Source organism: Mustela putorius, unplaced genomic scaffold (assembly GCF_011764305.1).
Source record: "Mustela putorius furo isolate JIRA1106 unplaced genomic scaffold, ASM1176430v1.1 tig00003858_pilon_pilon_pilon, whole genome shotgun sequence".
Taxonomy (NCBI): Eukaryota; Metazoa; Chordata; class Mammalia; order Carnivora; family Mustelidae; genus Mustela; species Mustela putorius.
The window spans coordinates 17,479,598-17,498,597 of record NW_025422010.1 but is presented as its reverse complement, the minus strand read 5'-3'; the positions used below and the strand labels follow the sequence as shown (position 1 = coordinate 17,498,597).

At 33.7% G+C, this 19,000-nt stretch overlaps 1 protein-coding gene across 3 annotated transcripts in view; it reads left to right on the top strand.

Annotated features, from left to right (window-relative positions):
• ROCK1 (Rho associated coiled-coil containing protein kinase 1) overlaps nucleotides 1–19,000 on the top strand; it is a 148,923-nt gene that overhangs the window by 69,588 nt on the left and 60,335 nt on the right. For 2 of the 3 annotated variants that reach the window (XM_045065423.1, XM_045065421.1), the window contains exons 10-12: nucleotides 10,710–10,869; nucleotides 14,397–14,457; nucleotides 18,143–18,231. In XM_045065423.1, coding sequence (XP_044921358.1) covers nucleotides 10,710–10,869; nucleotides 14,397–14,457; nucleotides 18,143–18,231 — 310 coding nt within the window. The remainder of the gene's footprint in view (nucleotides 1–10,709; nucleotides 10,870–14,396; nucleotides 14,458–18,142; nucleotides 18,232–19,000) is intronic. The other variant, XM_045065422.1, reaches the window with a different exon arrangement.

Sequence of the window (19,000 nt, the reverse complement as noted above, 5' to 3'; positions counted from 1 at the left end):
ATGAGTATGGTGAGATGATGAATGGTTGCATTGAAAAACTTTGTGGGGTTGGGTTTTTTTTTTCCAAGCTGTGCTCTTAGAAGTTGAAGAAAGCTGAAAACAGACAAATATGATTATAATCTGAAGAAAATTTGAAAGGCTACTGAAGAAAATACAAAGTATCTTTTGTATTGGTTTAAATTCTTTCTCAAAGTGAAACAATGTATAAATAACTATAGAATAATCAGAGAAAATTGCTCAAAAAAGTAGGGAGGACATACTTCCTTTTGTGTATTGAAAAGCTGGTATTAATTAGGAGAGGAGGTAACCTAGTCAACAAACATTGAACACCTGCTGTATATGCTGAGCGCTGTTCTATTTCAAGCACTAGGAAAAAACTCCAGTGATCAAAGATTTTTTTACCTTGTGGAGGTCATAGTATCCTGGAACTGGGGAGTCCAAATCAGTGGCATTTTATGATATTGTTATTACCTCTTTAATGTAATTTCATGTTAATTTAAAAACAGTTACAGTGTATTACTTTATTGATTTAAATCAAACAAACTTTCTATTTAAAGAATTTCTAGGGACACCTGGGTGGCTCAGTTGGTTAAGCATCTGCCTTTGGCTCAGGTCATGTTCCCAGAGTCCTAGGATTGAGTCCCGTGTCAGGCTCCTTGCTCTTCAGGGAGCCTGCCTCTCCCTCTTCCTGCAGCTCCCCTTGCTTGTGTTCTCATTCTCTCTGAGAAATAAATAAATATAATCTAAAAAAAAAAAAAGTTTCTATAATGAGGTAATTTTATTAGTATTACTGATACTTAAGTTTTTGTTTTGTTTTGTTTTTTAATCTATATTATCTGGGGCACCTGGGTGGCTCAGTGGGTTAAAGCCTCTGCCTTCGGCTCAGTATCCTGGGATCTAGCCCCACATTGGGCTCTCTGCTCAGCAGGGAGCCTGCTTCCTCCTCTCTCTCTGCCTGCCTCTCTGCCTGCTTGTGATCTCTGTCTGTCAAATAAATAAATAAAATCTTTTTAGAAAAATCTGTATTATCTATGATTTTACTGTAGTGTACTTAGATTTAACAGACATAAATATTTTGATATCTTTTCCTAATCCTAATACCTTCTATTTTGTGGTTATTGTTAAAAAAAAAAAGAAGAAGAAAGAAAGAAAAAAATTGAAGTCAGTAGAACTTACTGTTCTCTTCTTCCCCTTCCCTCTTCCTACCCTTTGTTCACTTCCCACCCCTAAAATACCAAGAATACTTTTACTGTGAACTGACCTCTCTGACCTGCTAAGCTTTTAAAAATTATATAACATTTATAATTCTTTTTAATTTTGACTCTCCAATTTTCTTTGGCAGAATTGCTTAACTTTTCCAAATAATAGTTTTTTTGATATTTTACCACTTACATGTCTATAAGCTACAATGGCAATTAATCTTCACCATCTGTTCCTTGGTGGTGTGGGAGCAGGGTACAAAATAGATTGGTTTTTTGGCAGAATTTCCATGAGCTTCCTGATCTTATTCACTCTTAATTTAGCGGCACAGAGTATTAAGATTGTAAAATTACTTTTTTACTCATTTAAAATAGAATTGAAGGAGTGAGATTGAAGAAAGAAAACAGAAGAAATGAGAGGACCTAAATAACCTGCTGCAGGTCACACTGCTAGTAGACGACAGTGTCAGGATTCAAATCTATGTGAATCCAAAAGCCTTAGCTCTTCTGGAATACCATGTGCCATTTAAGTAATACCATTCAGTATTATACAAAGTAGAAATGTAGGGAATCAACATTCTTGGCAGTTAAATTTTGGGGAAAATAATATGGTAACATTTATTACATATAACAGATACATTATTAGTAATACTGTGTTAAATATAATAATATGGTAATTTGCAAAAACATTTTACCATTCATGGTATCATTTGAGATCAGATATTTTACCTAATCCACCTATAGCTGGTGGGAAATGACACAAGATGGTAACAGGAGTGACTGTCAGCTCATGTGGTAAATTTTCCATTTATTTAAAAACAAATAAAATTTGTTGTTTGTAACCACATATATGCCATTCCAGGTTCTGTGGATTAATTAAGTTTAGTGTCCTCTCTTTTAGAGTTGTACATTTTTATGGGAGAAATTATCACTGTAGGCTTCATAGGTAAAGAATCTAGGATCTAGCAAGTTTCAGGGTCATAGGAGTTTAGACTTTCTCAGTATTACGTTGGGGTCATGTTTTCAAAGCATAAACTTTAAGAAAAATTATCTTTTTATTGTGGTAAAGTATATATAACAAAATTTACCATTTTAGCCATTTTTAACAGTATAGTTTGTGGCATTAAGCACCTTCACCTTATTGTGCAGCCATTTCTACCATCCATCTCTGGAACTTTCTTATCATCCCAAGCTAGATTTCGTCACACATTAAACAGTAGTTCTCCATTCTCCTTTAACCCCAGCCCCCAGTAGCCACTATTCTACTTTCTGAGCTTATGAGTTTATTCTGGTTACCTCAAATAAGTAGAATCCTATAATATTTATTTTTTTGTGGTTGATGTATTTCACTTAGCTTGTCTTCAAGGTTCATCCATGTTACAGGACATGCCAGAATTTTGTTCTGTTTTAAGGCTGAATAATATTTTACTGTGCATGTATACCACATTGTAAAAAAAATCTATTCACATATTGACAGACGCTTGAAATGCTTGTACCTTTTAGCTATTGTGAATAATGCTTTTCTGGTCACTGGTATACAAATAAATGTTGGAGTCATTGCCTTCCATTGTTTTGAGTGAATTTTTGTATATGTTGTTAGGTAGAGTCTATCTTCATTGTTTTGCATGTCAATATCCAGTTTTCCTACACTATCATTTGTTGAAAAAACTCCTTTTTTATTAAGTGGTCTTGCACCCTTCTCAAATCATTTGACCACGTATGTGAGGCTTTATTTCTAGTCTTTCTATGATACACCATTGAACTGTCTTCATGCCAGTACTATACTGTTTTGATTGCAATAGATTTCTAGTAGCCTTTGAAATCAGGGCGTGGAAAAGCTCTCTGCTTTTCCAGGATTGTTTTGCCTATTTGGGATCACTTGAGGTTTCCGCATGAGTTTTAAAGTGGGTTTTTCCAGGTGTGTGATAAAGGACATTGGAGTTTTGGGTAATGGTTGCATTGATTGTGTTTCCAATGAGGATGCCTTTTGTTTCATGTATTTGCCTAATTGCTCTGATTGGAATTTGTAATACTGTGTTGAATAGAAGTTGTGAGACAGAGTCCTTGTCTTGCTCTTGATCACAGCAGAAAAGCTTTCAGTCTTTCACTAGTGAGTATGACATTGGCTCTGTGTGTGTGTGTGCGCACACGTGGGCGCACGTGTGTGTGTGTGTGTGTGTGTGTGTGTGGTCTTGATCTGGCTATGGAGTCAGAATAATTCTGGCCTCATGGAATGAATTTGTGTTCCTTCTATTTTTTGGAAGAGTTAGAGAAGGATTGGCATTAAACTCCCAAACTATATGTTTGGTAGAATTCGGCTGTGAAACAGTCTTGTCTTGGATTTTTTTTCTTTGTTGGGACATTTTTTGTTATTTATTAAATCTCTTACAGGTTTGTTCAGATTCTCTTTTTCAAATAAGTTTTGGTAGTTCATGTGTTTCTAGGAACTTATCATTTAATCTAGGTTATCTAACATGTTGATGTACAATTGTAGTTTTTTTCTTTTAAAGTTTTTTTTTTTTTAATTTTGTTTGGTTTTTTTAGAGAGAGAGAACGCAAGCAGGGTTAGAGGCAGAGGGAGAGAGAGAGGGAGAGAGAATCTCCAGCAGACCCCTCTCCCCTTGCTTTAGTGTGGAGCCTGATGCGGGATTGTTCTCACAATCTTGCTATCATGACCCCCCGACAAAATCAGGAGTCAGACACTCAACTGACTGAGCCATCCAGAAGCCCTTGTAGATTTTCCTTTTATTGTTATTTGTAGAAAGTCGGTAGTTATATCCCCACTTTCATTTCTAATTTGTCTTCTCTTTTTTGCACCTTAGTCTAGTAAAAGATTTGTCAATTTTGTTGATCTTTGTCGCTTTCACTATCAATTTTGTATTCTATATTTTATCCACAATCTATTCTGTATTGCTCTTCCTTACTATAGCCCTGGGCTTAGTTTGCTCTTCTTTTTCTGGTTCCTTAGTGTGTCAGCTGGGTTATTGATTTGAGATCTTTCTCTCCCTTTTTTTTCATGTAGGCATTTACAACTAAAATTTTTGTGAGTACTGATTTCACTGAATCCCATAAGTTTGGTGTGGTTCTCATTTTCATTTGTTCTCAAAGCATTTTCTCTAATCTCCCTTATGATTCCTTCTTTGACTCATTGGTTTTTTTTTAAGAGTATGTTGTTTTCACCACTTTGACATCGGCAGCAACTTCTTTCTAGATACATCCCCAGAGGCAAGGGGTATAAAAACAAAAATGAACTTTAATCAAGATAAAAACCTTCTGTACAGCATAGGAAACAGTCAACAAAACTAAAAGGCAACTTTCAGAATGGGAGATGTTTGCAAATGACATATCTGATGAAGTGTTAGTATCCAAAATCTATAAAGAACTTATCAAACTGAACACCCCAAAAATAAATGATCCAGTTAAGAAATGGGCAGAAGACCTGAATAGGCATTTATCCATAGAAGACATCCAATGTTTAATGGCTACGTAAAAAGATGCTCAATATCACTCATTATCAGGGAAATACAAATCAAACTACAACAAGATACCATTTGACACCTGTCAGAATGGCAAAAATTAACAACACAAGGAAATAACAAATATTGGTGAGAGTGTGGAGAAAGGGAAACCCTCTTACACTATTGGTAGGAATAATGCATACTGGGGGAGCCACTCTGGAAAACAGTATGGAGGTTCTGCAGAAAGTTAAAAAAGAACTACCCTATGATCCAACAATGGCACCACTAGATATTTACCCAAAGGATAGAAAAATACTTATTCAGAGGGACACATGCATCCCGATGTTGATAGCAGCATTATCAACAATATCCAAATTATGGAAACAGCCCAATGTCCATCAGCTGATGAATGGATAAAGAAGATGCGAGGTGTATATATACATGTATATGTGTGTGTGCACACACGTGCACATGTGCATGCAGTGGAATATTACTTAGCCATAAAAAAGAACAAAATCTTGCCATTTGCAATGATATGGGTGGAGTCAGAGTGGGAAAGACAAATACCATATGATTTAACTCGTGGAATTTAAGAAACCAAACAAACAAATGAAGAAAAAAGAGATAAACCAAGAAACAGACTCTTAACTATAGAGAACAAACTGATGCTTACTGGAGAAGAGGTGGGTTAAATGGGTGATGGGCACTTGTTGTGATGAGCACTGGGTGTTATATGTAAGTGATGAATCACTAAATTCTACTTCTACAACTAATATTACAATATATATTAACTAGAATTTAAATAAAAACTTGCAACAAAAGAGTTTGCTGTTTTCCAGGTATTTGTGAAACTTGTAGTCTTCTCTTGTTGATATCTTGTTTTATTCCATCGTGGCTTGGTGAAGATACTTGTATGATTTCAGTCTCTTTAAATTTATTAGGTTGTTTTTTGGCCTAACATATAGTTTGTCCTGGAGAATTTCTCATGTGCAATGTATTCTGCTGTTGATGGTGGATTGAGCTTTATATGTCTGTTATATCTTGTTGGTTTATGATATTGTTCATGTCCTGCATTTTCTTATTCATCTTTTGTTTAAATGTTCTGTTCATTTATGGAAAGTGGGTTATTGATTACTCCAAGCATTATTTTAGAACTGTTTCTCCATTTATGTCATTTTTTATTACATACATTTTGGAGCTATGTTGTTCATGCATACATGTTTATAATTGTTTTATCTTTTGATTAATTAACCCTTTTATTAGTATCATCAGTATGCCCTAGTTTTCACTATTTTAACAGTCTTATATGTCTTTTTTGTCTGATATTAGTGTAGGCACCCCAGCTTTTTTTCCCATGGAATATTTTCTTTCATTCTTCTAATGTATTTATGTCATTCAATCTAAAGTGAGTCTCCATATACTGCGTGTAAATGGATCAGTTTTATTAATCCATTCGTCCAGTCTCTACCTTTTAATTAGTGACTTTAATTCATTTAAAGTAAATATTATATGTAAAGACTTTTGCCATTGTTCTTTTTTCTGTATTTTTTCTTTCTATTCCTCGGCCCCTGCATTACTGACACCTATTTTGTCTACTGGATTATTTCATAGTGTGCTGTTTTGATTCCCTCTTCAATTCATTTTCTGTATATTATTTAGTCATTTTCTTATGGTGATTATCCTGGAGATTACATTTAGTATCCTAAAATGATAACAGTGTAGGTTGAATTGATACAATTTACTGTCAGAAACATAAAAAAACTGCTTCTAGGTATGCCTGGGTGGCTCAGTCAGTTAAGCATCTGCCTTCAGCTCAGGTCCTTTCAGGGTCCTAGGATCGAGTTCTGTATCAGGCTCCTTGCTCAGTGGGAAGCCTGCTTCTCCCTCTGCCTGCCAGTCCTCCTGCTTATGCTTGCTTTCTCTCTGACAAATAAAATCTTTTTTTTTTTCAATTATTTATTTTATTGATTATTACTAAATTCCTTGTTATTTTTTTTAATTTTTAATTTTTTATTCTGACAAATAAAATCTTAAGGGGAAAAAAAACCCATTTCTCTACAAATCCTTTTTCTCCCTTTGTGTTGTTATTGTCACAATAACATAAATATAAAGATTACATCTTTATATAGTCTGTGCTCATTAACATAAATTTATAATTGTTTCAGGCATATTTCTTTTAAGCCCTATAGGAGGAAAAGTGGATTTATAAAGAAAAATACGTAATGCTGGCTCTTGCATTTACCTGTGTGGTTACCTTTATTTCTTCACAAAGCTTTGAGTTAATGTCTACTGTCTTTTCATTTCAACCTTAAAAAACTCAACAATTCTTATAGGATAGGTTTACTAGCAGCAGTCTCTGATCTTTCCCTTACCTGGGGTAATCTCTTTAATTTGTCCTTCATTTTTAAAGAATAATTTTGCCAGATGTAGAATTCTTGCTGAACCATTGTTTCAGCACTTTAAATATGTTGTTCCACTGCCTTCTGGCCTTCAAGTTTCTGCTTAGACATAGGCTCTTAAGGAGAGCCTGCATGGCTCAGTTGGTTAAGTGTCTGGCTCTTGATCTCAGTGTAGGTCTTGATCTCAGGGCTGTGAGTTCAGGCCCTGAGTTGTGGTCCTGTTAAAAAATAAATAAATAAATAAATAACAGAAAGAAAGAAGAAAGAAAGAAAGAAAGAAAGAAATGGGCTCTTAATCTAATCGAGGATTCCTTGTGTATGTATGACAAGTCACTTTTCTCTTGCTTTCAAGATTCTATCTTTGTCTTTTCAAAATTTATTATAATGTGTCGTGATGTGGATCTGAATTTTTCTTACTTGGAGTTCATTGAGCTTGTTGGTTGTGTGGATTCATGTTTCATCAGATTGGTTAGTTTGGAACCATTATTTCTTTTCTTTTTTAAGATTTTATTTATTTAATTGACATAGAGAGAGACAGCCAGAGAGGGAACACAAGCTGGAGTAGTGGGAGAGGGAGACGCAGGCCTCCTTCCAAGCAGGGAGCCTGATGTGGGACTCGATCCAGGGATCACAGTCTGAGCTGAAGGCAGATGCTTAATGACTGAGCCACCCAGGCACCCCTGGAGCCATTATTTCTTTAAATATTCTTTCTGCCTCTTACTCTCCTTTCTTGAGAATTTCATAATGTGTATGTTCGTATGCTTTATGGTATCCCAAGAGTTCACTTTTTCGTTGTTTTCTTTTTTTCCCTACACTTGATAATATTAGTGGTCTTACTTAAGTTCCCTGGTTCCTCTGCCTGCTCAGATTTGCTGTTGAACCCTTCTAGTGTATTTGTAGTTTCAGCTGTTGTACTTTTGTAGTTATTAAGATATCATACTCCTGGTTTCCTTTAGTTCTTTGTCCATAGTTTCCTTTAGCTCTTTGAGAATATTTAAGACTGTTTAAAGTCTGTGTAATAAATCTAATATTGGGTTTCCTCAGTGATGTTTTCTGACATTCTTTATTCTCTGTGAATACTCCATGCTTTTTCTGTTTCTTTACATCCTTTGTAATTTTTTTTTTTGAAAACTAGACATGTTGAACAGCATAATATAACTCTGGAAATCAGATTTCCCCCTCCCCAGATTTGCTGTTGTTTCTTATTATGGACTTCAGTCATGCATTTGTTAATAAGTTTTTCAAACTACTTTTACAAAGTCTGTATTCCTTGTCTTGTATGATCACTGAAGACTGTTTTCCATTGTTATGTCACTGGTCAGCCAATGACAATTCCTGAAATGCCAAAATTTAGTAGCTTCTTTCTTTATTAAACATTCCTTTGCTTCTTGTAAGTTTTTTCTTAGATTTCAGAGTTCTGAAAAAGTTGCTTATGATAGTTTTTGCCAGCATAATGTCTACTTCAATGAAAAGGTGGTTTCTTAGAGCTTCCTACTCTGCCATTTTTTTTTTTTAAACATCAGCTAGATTCTTTTTATGGAACATGATTCCTGTATTACCAGTTATTTATGGAAAGGTAAATTTTTATAAATAGGTTACTCTGTGTATCAATAATAATTCTGTAAAGCTATCTTTATCCTTATTCTTATATGTTAGTTCTGGCATGATTATAGGGTGTTCTATAAAACCTAAATGTTATGCTTTAAATGTAGATGAAGTATTATTTTTGTAATTCTCCCAGAAATTCCCTTACTTGTATCTCAGAATTTAAACAGAATTTGTCTCATTTTAAAACTACTCTGAAATGGTATACAGTCTATAAAAAGACTAGATTCATCTGAAACAGCAAAAGAAAATTCACCAGCCTTCCTCTGTTTCCTTTTAAATCAATCCTATATGATAATTTTAAAGTAGGGCTTTTTACCATGAACACTAGACCAGATAAATCTTTTTTGTGTGGGCTGTCCTGAACTTTCTTGGATCTTTAGCAGTATCCCTGATCTTTACAAACCGCTAGATGCCAGCAGCACATCTCCCCCAGTTATGACAGCCAAAAATGTATTCAGTCATTGCCACATGTCCCCAAGGGGAGCAAGATCGTTTCAGAATTGAGAACCACTGTTTTAAAGTAGAATTTATGCCAAGACTATTACTGATTTATTTACTTCACAAGGAGTGACAACTAGCTTCCCCTCCCTACCTGCCCATTTTACAAATTAGGCAGTTAGTACTATTTGGAAGCTAGAACTGTCTTGTCAGGCTGTTTTCCTGGTCATTAAGAAAAGAGAATGGTGCAAAAGATCTTTCCCTATTCATTGTTAGTATTATAGCTTCTTTGGGTTAATTAAATGTGTTGTTTCATTCCTGAATTCATCAAATAATTCACCATATCTGAGATCCACAACAGTAGTTATTTCTTATCTGGAAAACCCAGAAAAATTACTCCTTTATATAAGAGATTAATACCATGAAACCAGGTCAGTTATTTTTTGTTGCTCATCTTCCATCTTTTTCTTGGGGGCAATATGATTTGATTGTGTCTAAATTATTTACCATTTTGTTGATATTTCTGTAATGCTTTTGGCAGAGAGAGAGAGAGAACACAAGCAAGGGGGAGTGGCAGGTAGAGGCAGAGGGAGAATCAGACTCCCCACTGAGGAGGGAGCCCAATGTGGGGCTTGATCCCAGGACCCCCAGCATCATGACCTAAGCCGAAGGCCGATGTTTAATCAACAGTGCCACCCATGTTTTCTTAATACTATTATATCTTTAACTGAAACACATTTTGTTCTAAAATGTATTTTTAGATGGCTCTCTGTAGCATATTCAAGCTCCAAATTAAGATAGTAGTAGTGTTGCTTTCAAATGGTATTTTCTCCCATATTATGAAAACTGAAGCATTGCCATATTTGGTTTTGTTTAAGTATATATGAGCCTTACTTTCCATCAGGTTTATAACTCTTGAAAATTGTATCCGTTTTGTATCTCTGCCCTTTTTTCCTAAATAGCCATTTCATAAATAACTCATTGAGTTATCGCTTAATGACTTAATTCAGGGAAGGTGGCTAGCCTGAAAATGCAATTCAAAATACATTGCTCCTTGTGACTTAATATTATAGAGATAATCAGTTGGGGAAGTGATAACAGACCATCTGGATTTTAGATGAACAAATATATTTCAATACCAAATAGGTCTATCCAGGGCTATGAAGACATAACCTTAATTTCTGACTTGCTATACAGCAGATTAACAAAAAAAATATTATATTTGAAACCAATCAACTTTGAATCTTTGAGTACAATTTAGTATGCTATGGTTTCTGAAAATCTTTTCTGTAGTCCTAACTGCTTTTGCATATTTTATATTTTGATGTATTTTAAAACCCCAATACTTGTAATATTCAATTTAAACTTGAAATACAGATAATAATTATAGGTGATTTTGAAGGTAATTGTTTCATAGAATTAGAATGATCAGTATCAGTTGATTAATAATCTAATATAATCAACTAAAATAAGGTTCAACCCATTTGGAATTTGTAGTTTGCAACTTAATTTGTATGTAAGACACTTAGTAGTTGGTATGGAATCTTTGCTTTCCTTTATTTTAATATTAAGTTTGAAGGAACTACTAATTTTCTTTCCATTTTTAGCTGTAGCACCAGTTGTACCTGATTTAAGTAGTGACATTGATACAAGTAATTTTGATGACTTGGAAGAAGATAAAGGAGATGAAGAAACATTCCCCATACCTAAAGCTTTTGTTGGCAATCAATTACCTTTTGTAGGATTTACATATTATAGCAATCGTAGGTGAGTATGCTAAGCATTGATTTCAGGGGTAGGTAATAATTTTGTTGTGGTCTATTATTTTCTTAGGGATATCTAAAAATCACTTCAAGAACATTTAATGGTATATTAAGAGATACCATAATATGCTGTTTTTCAGTGATGCATGATAATTGTATTATTTCATAGTTCATTCCTTTTAGACTTCTCCATTATCAGGATATTGTGTTTCAGAAATTGTTGCTGAATAATGCATTATATATGTGTTCAAGTTAACAGCAATTAATATATTAAAAGATTATATCAATACTAATATTTTGGTTAATCTCATCATCCAGAGAGCTCTGGTTTTATAATACATTTCGGAACAACAAATAGTTTTCCAGGGTTACCATTACTATATTGATGTTAACAAAGGCCTATAATTTTTAGTAATGCAAAAATTAAGTGATTCCTCACCAAAAATCACTAAATGAATTTACCATGTCTTTCATGTGAGACCTTGTGACCTTGGGCAAATAATTTCAACCTTTTATGCCTCCATTTCCTCAAAAATAGGGATGATGATGATGATAATACTTGTCTCACAGCATTACTGTAAGTTTAATTAAAACAGTAGGACATTTGGAACATTAGCACTCAGTTAATGTTAGCTGTTAATAGTATGAGCTAATGATAGGTTTAGTCTTCAAATGGACGTGAGATATAAATTAAACATTTGACATTATCTCATTCAAGAGCATTCATTCATTCATTCAACAAACATGTTTGCCAACTAAAAATATATTATATGTTTATTAAAAAAAAAAGGATGGGCTTAAAAAAAAACAAAAAACATGTTTGCCAACTTATTTTTTGTCAAGTATTTATTAAGCACCAAGGTGCAGGGAGAAAGATGAATAAAATATGGTTAGTACCTTCTCTTAAGATGCTCATATCCTAGTGAGGAAATGGATAATATTTTAAAGTGAAGCATTTTGTCATTTTAGTCAAAACTTTTTTGTAAGAGCCGATTCAAGTTTAGAAAACAGGAATGCAATTTAATCCTACCTTAGGATATTTCTCCTATAATCCAGCTATAAGACAGTACTGAATACTTTTTGTTGCATCAAGTATTACAGGTAGTACTTGACTTTTGACTCCTAGTAAAGTCCAGTATTTTAATCCTTACCCACCAGCACCCAGGAATATAATATTGTAGCTATTTTATATTGAAATGCAGTGACAAGTTTCAGGGTGAATTTTTACAAAAAAAATTCATCCTTCCTTCCTATTTTTATCAGTTTTTCTCTGGCTTGATTTCTGAAGCACTTGAAATGTTGATATAAGTAACTCTCAATGTTTTTGGATTTTCTGTAGTTCATAGCAGTTAATGACTTTATTTGGGTTTATCTATACAAAAGTAATCTTGAGTTAAATAAACATTATATATACTGTTTGTAACAGTACATTGTCATGTACTTGATTATGTTCTCTGGTTTTTCCTTGTATCTATATGATGCATATCCCAAACTAATTTCTAAGTTTCTCAGAAGCAGACATTGCATTCTATTCTTCAGTACCATTGTCTTATTGAATAACATAATGTTGTTTAGTAATTGCCTATTACATGAATGGTTAAAGGTGTGGTTAATCTTTAAGAATCAGCAAAATACTGATTAGCCTTATGATAATATATAAATATGAGTTACTGGCTGAAATAGGAAACTTCTGAAATTCTTGCTTCTGAAATCCAAACATAATTCCAATTACCAAAAGTTAGAGATCTTTATTGTTGAAATAAAGATCTTCCATTCTTCCATAAGTGAAGAATGATTTTTAATAGTTTAAAGGTTAAACTTTTAGCTATATTTGTAATAATCTAAAACTTTTCATAAGTTACCTAAATGACCAAATTCTGTATGAAAGCAGCAATATAATATATAAAATAACTTTGAAAGAAAAAATAAGACAAAAAGTAGAAGAATGAATGGATGTGTACATTGAAGAATGAATGGTAGTGTCCTTAACATTTCCAGTGCTGTATTCAAAGTTATATTATTAACTTTGTAGAGGCCAAATATTAACTTTAGTTTGTATAGTATATCATAATTTAGAAGATCTTAGGGATCAAATGGTCTGTTTTCATATCTAATTCAGGTTTCACTGGTGCTGCTATATGCTTTTATTTACATTACATGTTGTGGAATCCCACACTGAATTTCTGAGACATTTGGTAGTTAATGGAGTGAAGTTCTGCTAAACCTAGAATTTGTCATTTTTTAAATGGGACCATTTCTCTACAAATCTGCTACTTAGTGCCTATTACTGCCTTCTCATTATTTGATTCTGTAGTTGATCTAAGTAATTTTCCAAAGAAAACATAAAAGTGATATATTTTCCTGTTTTGTTTTGTTTTAGAGCACTGTAATATGTGTTTAATGGTACTTAAAGGAACTTTTCTTCTTCTTTTTTTAATTATTAATGAATGCATTGAATTCATATATAATGAATATGTAGCTGATAATAGCTGCCCTATAACAACTAAGAAGTATATAGTAGCTATTTGATTTCTTTTTGAGGGTTTTCTCCTAATGAACCAATGTGGTGACTGTAGTGGTGGTTATGATAGAAGAATTAATAGTGGTAGTTGTAGCATGTTAGAGGCAGTAGCAGAAGCAGCCGTAGTAACTCACCTATATATAACATTTGGGAGCTTAGAAAATTTTTTTTATATGACCTGTTTAAATGTGTTAATCTCATGTATAAAGACTTCTAAAGGTCACTACTATCTTAGATGTAATTCTGACTTTAGTGGATTTAAAGAAAGAACCCTGTAAGCCTTAGAGTCTCAAAAGATTAGCAGGACATCACCTGAACTTTAGGTTATGTTAACCACTTAAGGCAAAACTCTTTTTTGTCCAGAAAGGCAGTATCATCCTTGGCTGAAGAATAATTGAGGCAGGGAGAGAAGTTCTGTTCATGTCTTTACAAGTCAGCAATTCCTTATCCCCAATCCCTAATCCAAAAATCTCTAAAAACTGGGGGACCTGGGTGGCTCAGTCAGTTAAGTGTCCTGACTCTTGATTTGCCTCAGGTCATGATGTCAGGGTTGTGAGTCCAAGTCCTGGGCATGGAGCCTACTTAAAAAAATAAAAACAAATAAAACCACAAAGCTCTAAAAACTGAAAACATCTTAGTGATTTGTTTGGTGGCAAAAGCTTCCATAAGCTGCTCTCATGGCCAAAAACCTAATTTGAACTAACTGGAGATTCTTGGTTTTTAATTTATCCTACTTGGTATGAATAGTCATATGTTTTGCTGCAGGAATAATAAAGTGTATAATTACAGAGTGCTGCTTCTGACCTAACTGGGGATTTTATTTAACATATGTATCACTTTTTACTTCCTAAGTAAAGAATTATGAATTTGTACTCAACTTTGAAAAAGCATAGCAAGTACAATACTGCACAAAAAAATAGGCACATAGCATATATTACTGGTTGTTATTGAATATTGAAGAGTTTTTTGGTTGTTTTTTTTTTTACTTTTAAAAACTCTTTTCCTCTCAGATACTTATCTTCAGCAAATCCTAATGATAACCGAAGTAGCCCCAATGTGGATAAAAGCTTGGTAGGTATTTTCTTATTACTTTATAAAAAATTGTTTTGTGGATGGTATATTTTGTGTACATGATATTTAAGTAAGTATGTATTGCTTCTGAATGTGTAGTTAGTGAACTTAAATTTTGATAGCACTTTTTACTTATTGTCTCCTTCCAACTTGATTTCTTGCCTGAATATCAAGGGGAATATTTTATGTGGAGGTCATTAGTAAACTATAAATTGCTACACATATTGACAGTGAAAGTCTTTCTAATCTTTGGAATTAGGAATTTATAATAAATCAGTTTATCAGTAAGGATCTTGACATCAAAAGATTACACATTCAGAAGCCTTAACTAAAGCAAGTTTTGTGTATATGATAAAATATACATAACATAAAATTTAGTTTTTAAGAGTACAATTCATTGTCATTAATCACCTTTACATTATTATATAACTACCACCATCTGTCTCCAGAACTTTTTCTTCATTCCAGAGTAAAACTTCATACACATTAAACTCTTTATTCTACTCCCTGCAGCCCTGAGTAACCACTATCCTACTTTCTCTGTCTCTATGAATTTGATTATGCTAGTAGGTACCTCATGTAAGTGGAATCATACAATTTGGACTTTTGGTGATTGGCTTATTTGACTTAGCCATAATATCCTCAGGATTTCTCCATATTGTAACATGTATCGGAATTGATTCCTTTTTAAGACTGAATATATTCTAGTGTCTGAATATATCACATTTTGTTTATTTATTAAGAGAGTTTAACGAAAGGGCTATTTACAGTGCTATGAGCAGGATCAAGGGGAGCAGTGAATAAAGGATACAAAAATACCCATTGATTATCAGCAAGGGGAAGTTATTGTCCCCAGTCTAAAGGGACAAAGAGATACAAGTATTGTTACCACAGCTCAGAAAAGTCTACCATCATCAAAAAGGAACATAGAATATGGAATACTGCCAGCACCACAATATGACAAAGGGTGGGGAGAATGATTATTTTCTTCCTCCCACCTTCTGATTTGCTGCTGGTGTCTCTCATATGTTCAAATGAACCCTAAAGTCACAGGGCAGTAAAATCCAGGTAATGAAATCTGTAGATTACAAGGCAAAAGTAGGGCAGAGGATGGATTTCATGGCTAGAAAGGAGAGGGAGCAAATGTATATTCCAGTCAAGCATCTGATTTGTCCACTGAAGATTACTGTTGAAAGTAAATACTAGAGACAGGAGTCCTTTTTATTGTCAATATAGCTTATGTTCATGAGACATTTAAAAAAAAATCTTACTTAGATTTGAGACAAAGTCCTTTTGGGTTGACCAGGACTCTTCTTTAAAATATTAGACATTAATTGTGGTGCTTGGCTGGCTCATTTGGTAGAGTTTGACTCGATCTCGGGGTTGTGAGTTCAAGCCCCATGTTGGGTATAGAGCTTACTTAAAAAAATACTAGAAGTAATTATTTGGCCACTGTTGGACCATTCTTTAAACTCTTGTACTGTAGCCTACGTATTGGGGGGAGGGGAAGAGGTAGCAGTCGGTTTTTAAAAGCTGATGTAATTCTTTCTCCTTGATACATTTATTCTTTAATTAAGAGAACATGCAAGGTGAAGGGAGAGTGGAAGAAAAGGAGAATGGACTGTATGAGGACTTGTTAGCTCTTTTGACGATCTCTCTTTTAAATTCTTATCACACCAGAGCTATTTCCCAAGCTCAGAAATCTTGAAAGAAACTTGACCTAAGGAGGGTGATGGTAAGGAGCTGCTATAACCCAGCTCTCACTGTATTACTTATCTGTAGGATTAGTAGTACATAGAACTTTAAAAAATATTTAGTGGAATCGTGTTTCTTTGGGCTGATCTTGTTCAGTGGTAATTGCCAGGAGTTCCTGTCACTGGCTGCTGCTATCTTTTATCTTGCTCTGGTAAGATCACAGGGGAAGTAGAAAACTTTGGTGTCTCTTACTGTTTCTGTTAACATGGAGATAAATAGAAAAGTCAACTAATTTAATTTTCAACTCTTCCTTTAAAGCCTTCCAGCAGAGATGCTAATGAACAGCGTTGCAGTTGACAAATAGAATGAATAATTTTCATTCCTGTCTTAAATTTTCTTTTTTACTGCAAATGACACTGATAATCCCTCCTCCTTGGAACTTCCATAACTCTTTGATGTTCCCATTATTTCCTTCCCACCGCTTTAGATTATATTTTCAGTCCTTTTTGCAGGCTCTCTTCCTTCCTCCTCTTCCACCTCCCCGCTCCTCCGCGCCGCCTTTAGTTGTTAAATGTTTCTCAAGGTGATTCTGATCTTTGCTTTCTGATCATTTTCTATAAGTAATCTTGTGTATGTACAGCTTGCTCTTCTAAACTCCAGACCTGTATCTCTCCTCTCTCTCTTTGACTGGATTTCTCTTTTTGTGCTTCTTTCAGGTACCTCAGTCTAGGCCAGAGCTAAATTCAATAGTTCTCTCTCTAACCCTTCCTCAGCAGTTCTTACTGTGTTGCCTATCTTTTGTATGGTACTCTGTTCCTCTTCTCTTCTTTCTTTTTCCTTCCTTCCTTCCTGCCTTTCTTTCGCCTTTCTTTCTTATGTTGACACTTTTTAGAAAATAATCCTACTTTGATCTTTAAAAATTTTTTATTATTGAAGTATAGTTGACATACAGTGATACAGTAGTTCCAGGTATACAACATAGTGACTTGACAATTCTATACATTACACAATGCTCACTGTAACTAAGTGTAGTTGCCAACTGTCACCATACATTTTTATTATAATGTAACTGACTATATTCCGTATGCTGCAGTTATTCATCTCTTTTCTTATTTCTAATCAGTTGTTAGGTTATAAATTCTACCTTCTGACTAACACAGTTATTCATTTCCTCCTCTTCTTTCCTGTAGCCTCTGCCTCATGTCAATCGTATATACTCTTGCCTGAACCATCTCAAAATCCTGTTAACTGGTTACTTTGATTAGAATTTGTCTGCCCTCTACTCTCTTCACCTTATTGTTACTGAAGTGATGGTTCTAAAATGCCAGTACTATGTTGTTTGCCATTTTAAAATTCTTAAAGGTTAAAGTCCCTAACTACTGTTTTTGCCTACAATAATCATAGTCTCGCTCACCTTTTCAGATTTTATGAGACTCATTCTCTGTATTATGTTCTGTGCTCTGCATATACTTTATTAATTTCTGTATACAAAATATATCATATTTTCTTCTTCTATACTTTTAGACTCATTCATTCTGTCTAAAATGCCTTTTTTTCTACTGCCTTCTCCACTTAGTAAATATCTTTATCTTATAGGTCTGATCTCAAACATTACATTTTCCTGGCAGAATTAGATGTGACCCCTTCCCTCCTTCAGAACATCTTATATATAACCCTGTCATCACCACATTATATTGTAATATTTGTTTGTGTCTTTGGATTATTGTAGGTTCTTTTCACCCTCCTATTCCTTTATGCCCCTCTGTTTAATTCTTAGCCTCTTGAGCACAGGGACCAAATCTTAATTTTTTATATTACTAATGCCTACCACAGTGCCTGACATATTTCTAGGTGTTGAAAAAATGCTTATTAAGTTAATAGCAATTTCAGATAGAAAGGAAAAAGGAATGGTAACATATTTGTTATTTTTAAGTTCTCTATGAATATTCTTAGTAGGATGAGTTTTGTTTTATTTTGTTTTTAATTAAAGCAGGAAAATTTGCAAAAAACAATTTATAAGCTGGAAGAACAGCTGCATAATGAAATGCAATTAAAAGATGAAATGGAGCAGAAGTGCAGGTGAGAAAGTACTTTTTATATTTTTAATACTAAAAATTGTATAGCACATACTTATTTTAAAACTTGCCCTCTGTAAAACACTTGAAAAGTAATTGGAAATGAAGTGGAGGTTTAAAAGTTGCTGGTTATATTCATTCAATGAAGAATGTCTTGGCTAGAATTGGAAAGTAATATTTAAGTTGGCATTAGTTACAGATATATTGTCCTCATAATATTTAAAGTGCATTTGTTCCTGGCAGTTTTGATTAAAAAACTATAATGCTGATTCACTTAGTGCCTGACTTGTTACTTTTTTCTGCCATTTTAATTATCTGACTGAAAGGGCAAATTAGTTGACATTAAATAAGGTGCTTCCTAAAATATAAATGTTATTAAATGTAAGATTCATTAAATCTAATAAGAATCTGTATATTTATGAAATATATAATCAAAACTATTTGAAATAACCTAGCAAAATGTTGATTAACTACAAACAATAACTTTATATTTTTTGTGGATGGTATTGAACAAATGAAATACAGCAGTAACATAGAGATTAATAAGTATTCAACAAATGGAATTGGGGAACTTGCAATTTTGTGATTGAGCCAAAGAGGAAACAAGTAATATTCTCATTGCAAACTGTTCCGGATAGATTAAAAACATAAGTATATAATACAAACTTTTTTCAGAAAAAAACACAATATAAGTAAATAATTAACTGATCCCAGGATTTGGAAAAAATTCCCAATTATGAAATATGGAAATAAGGGAAGGAAATGGAAATAAA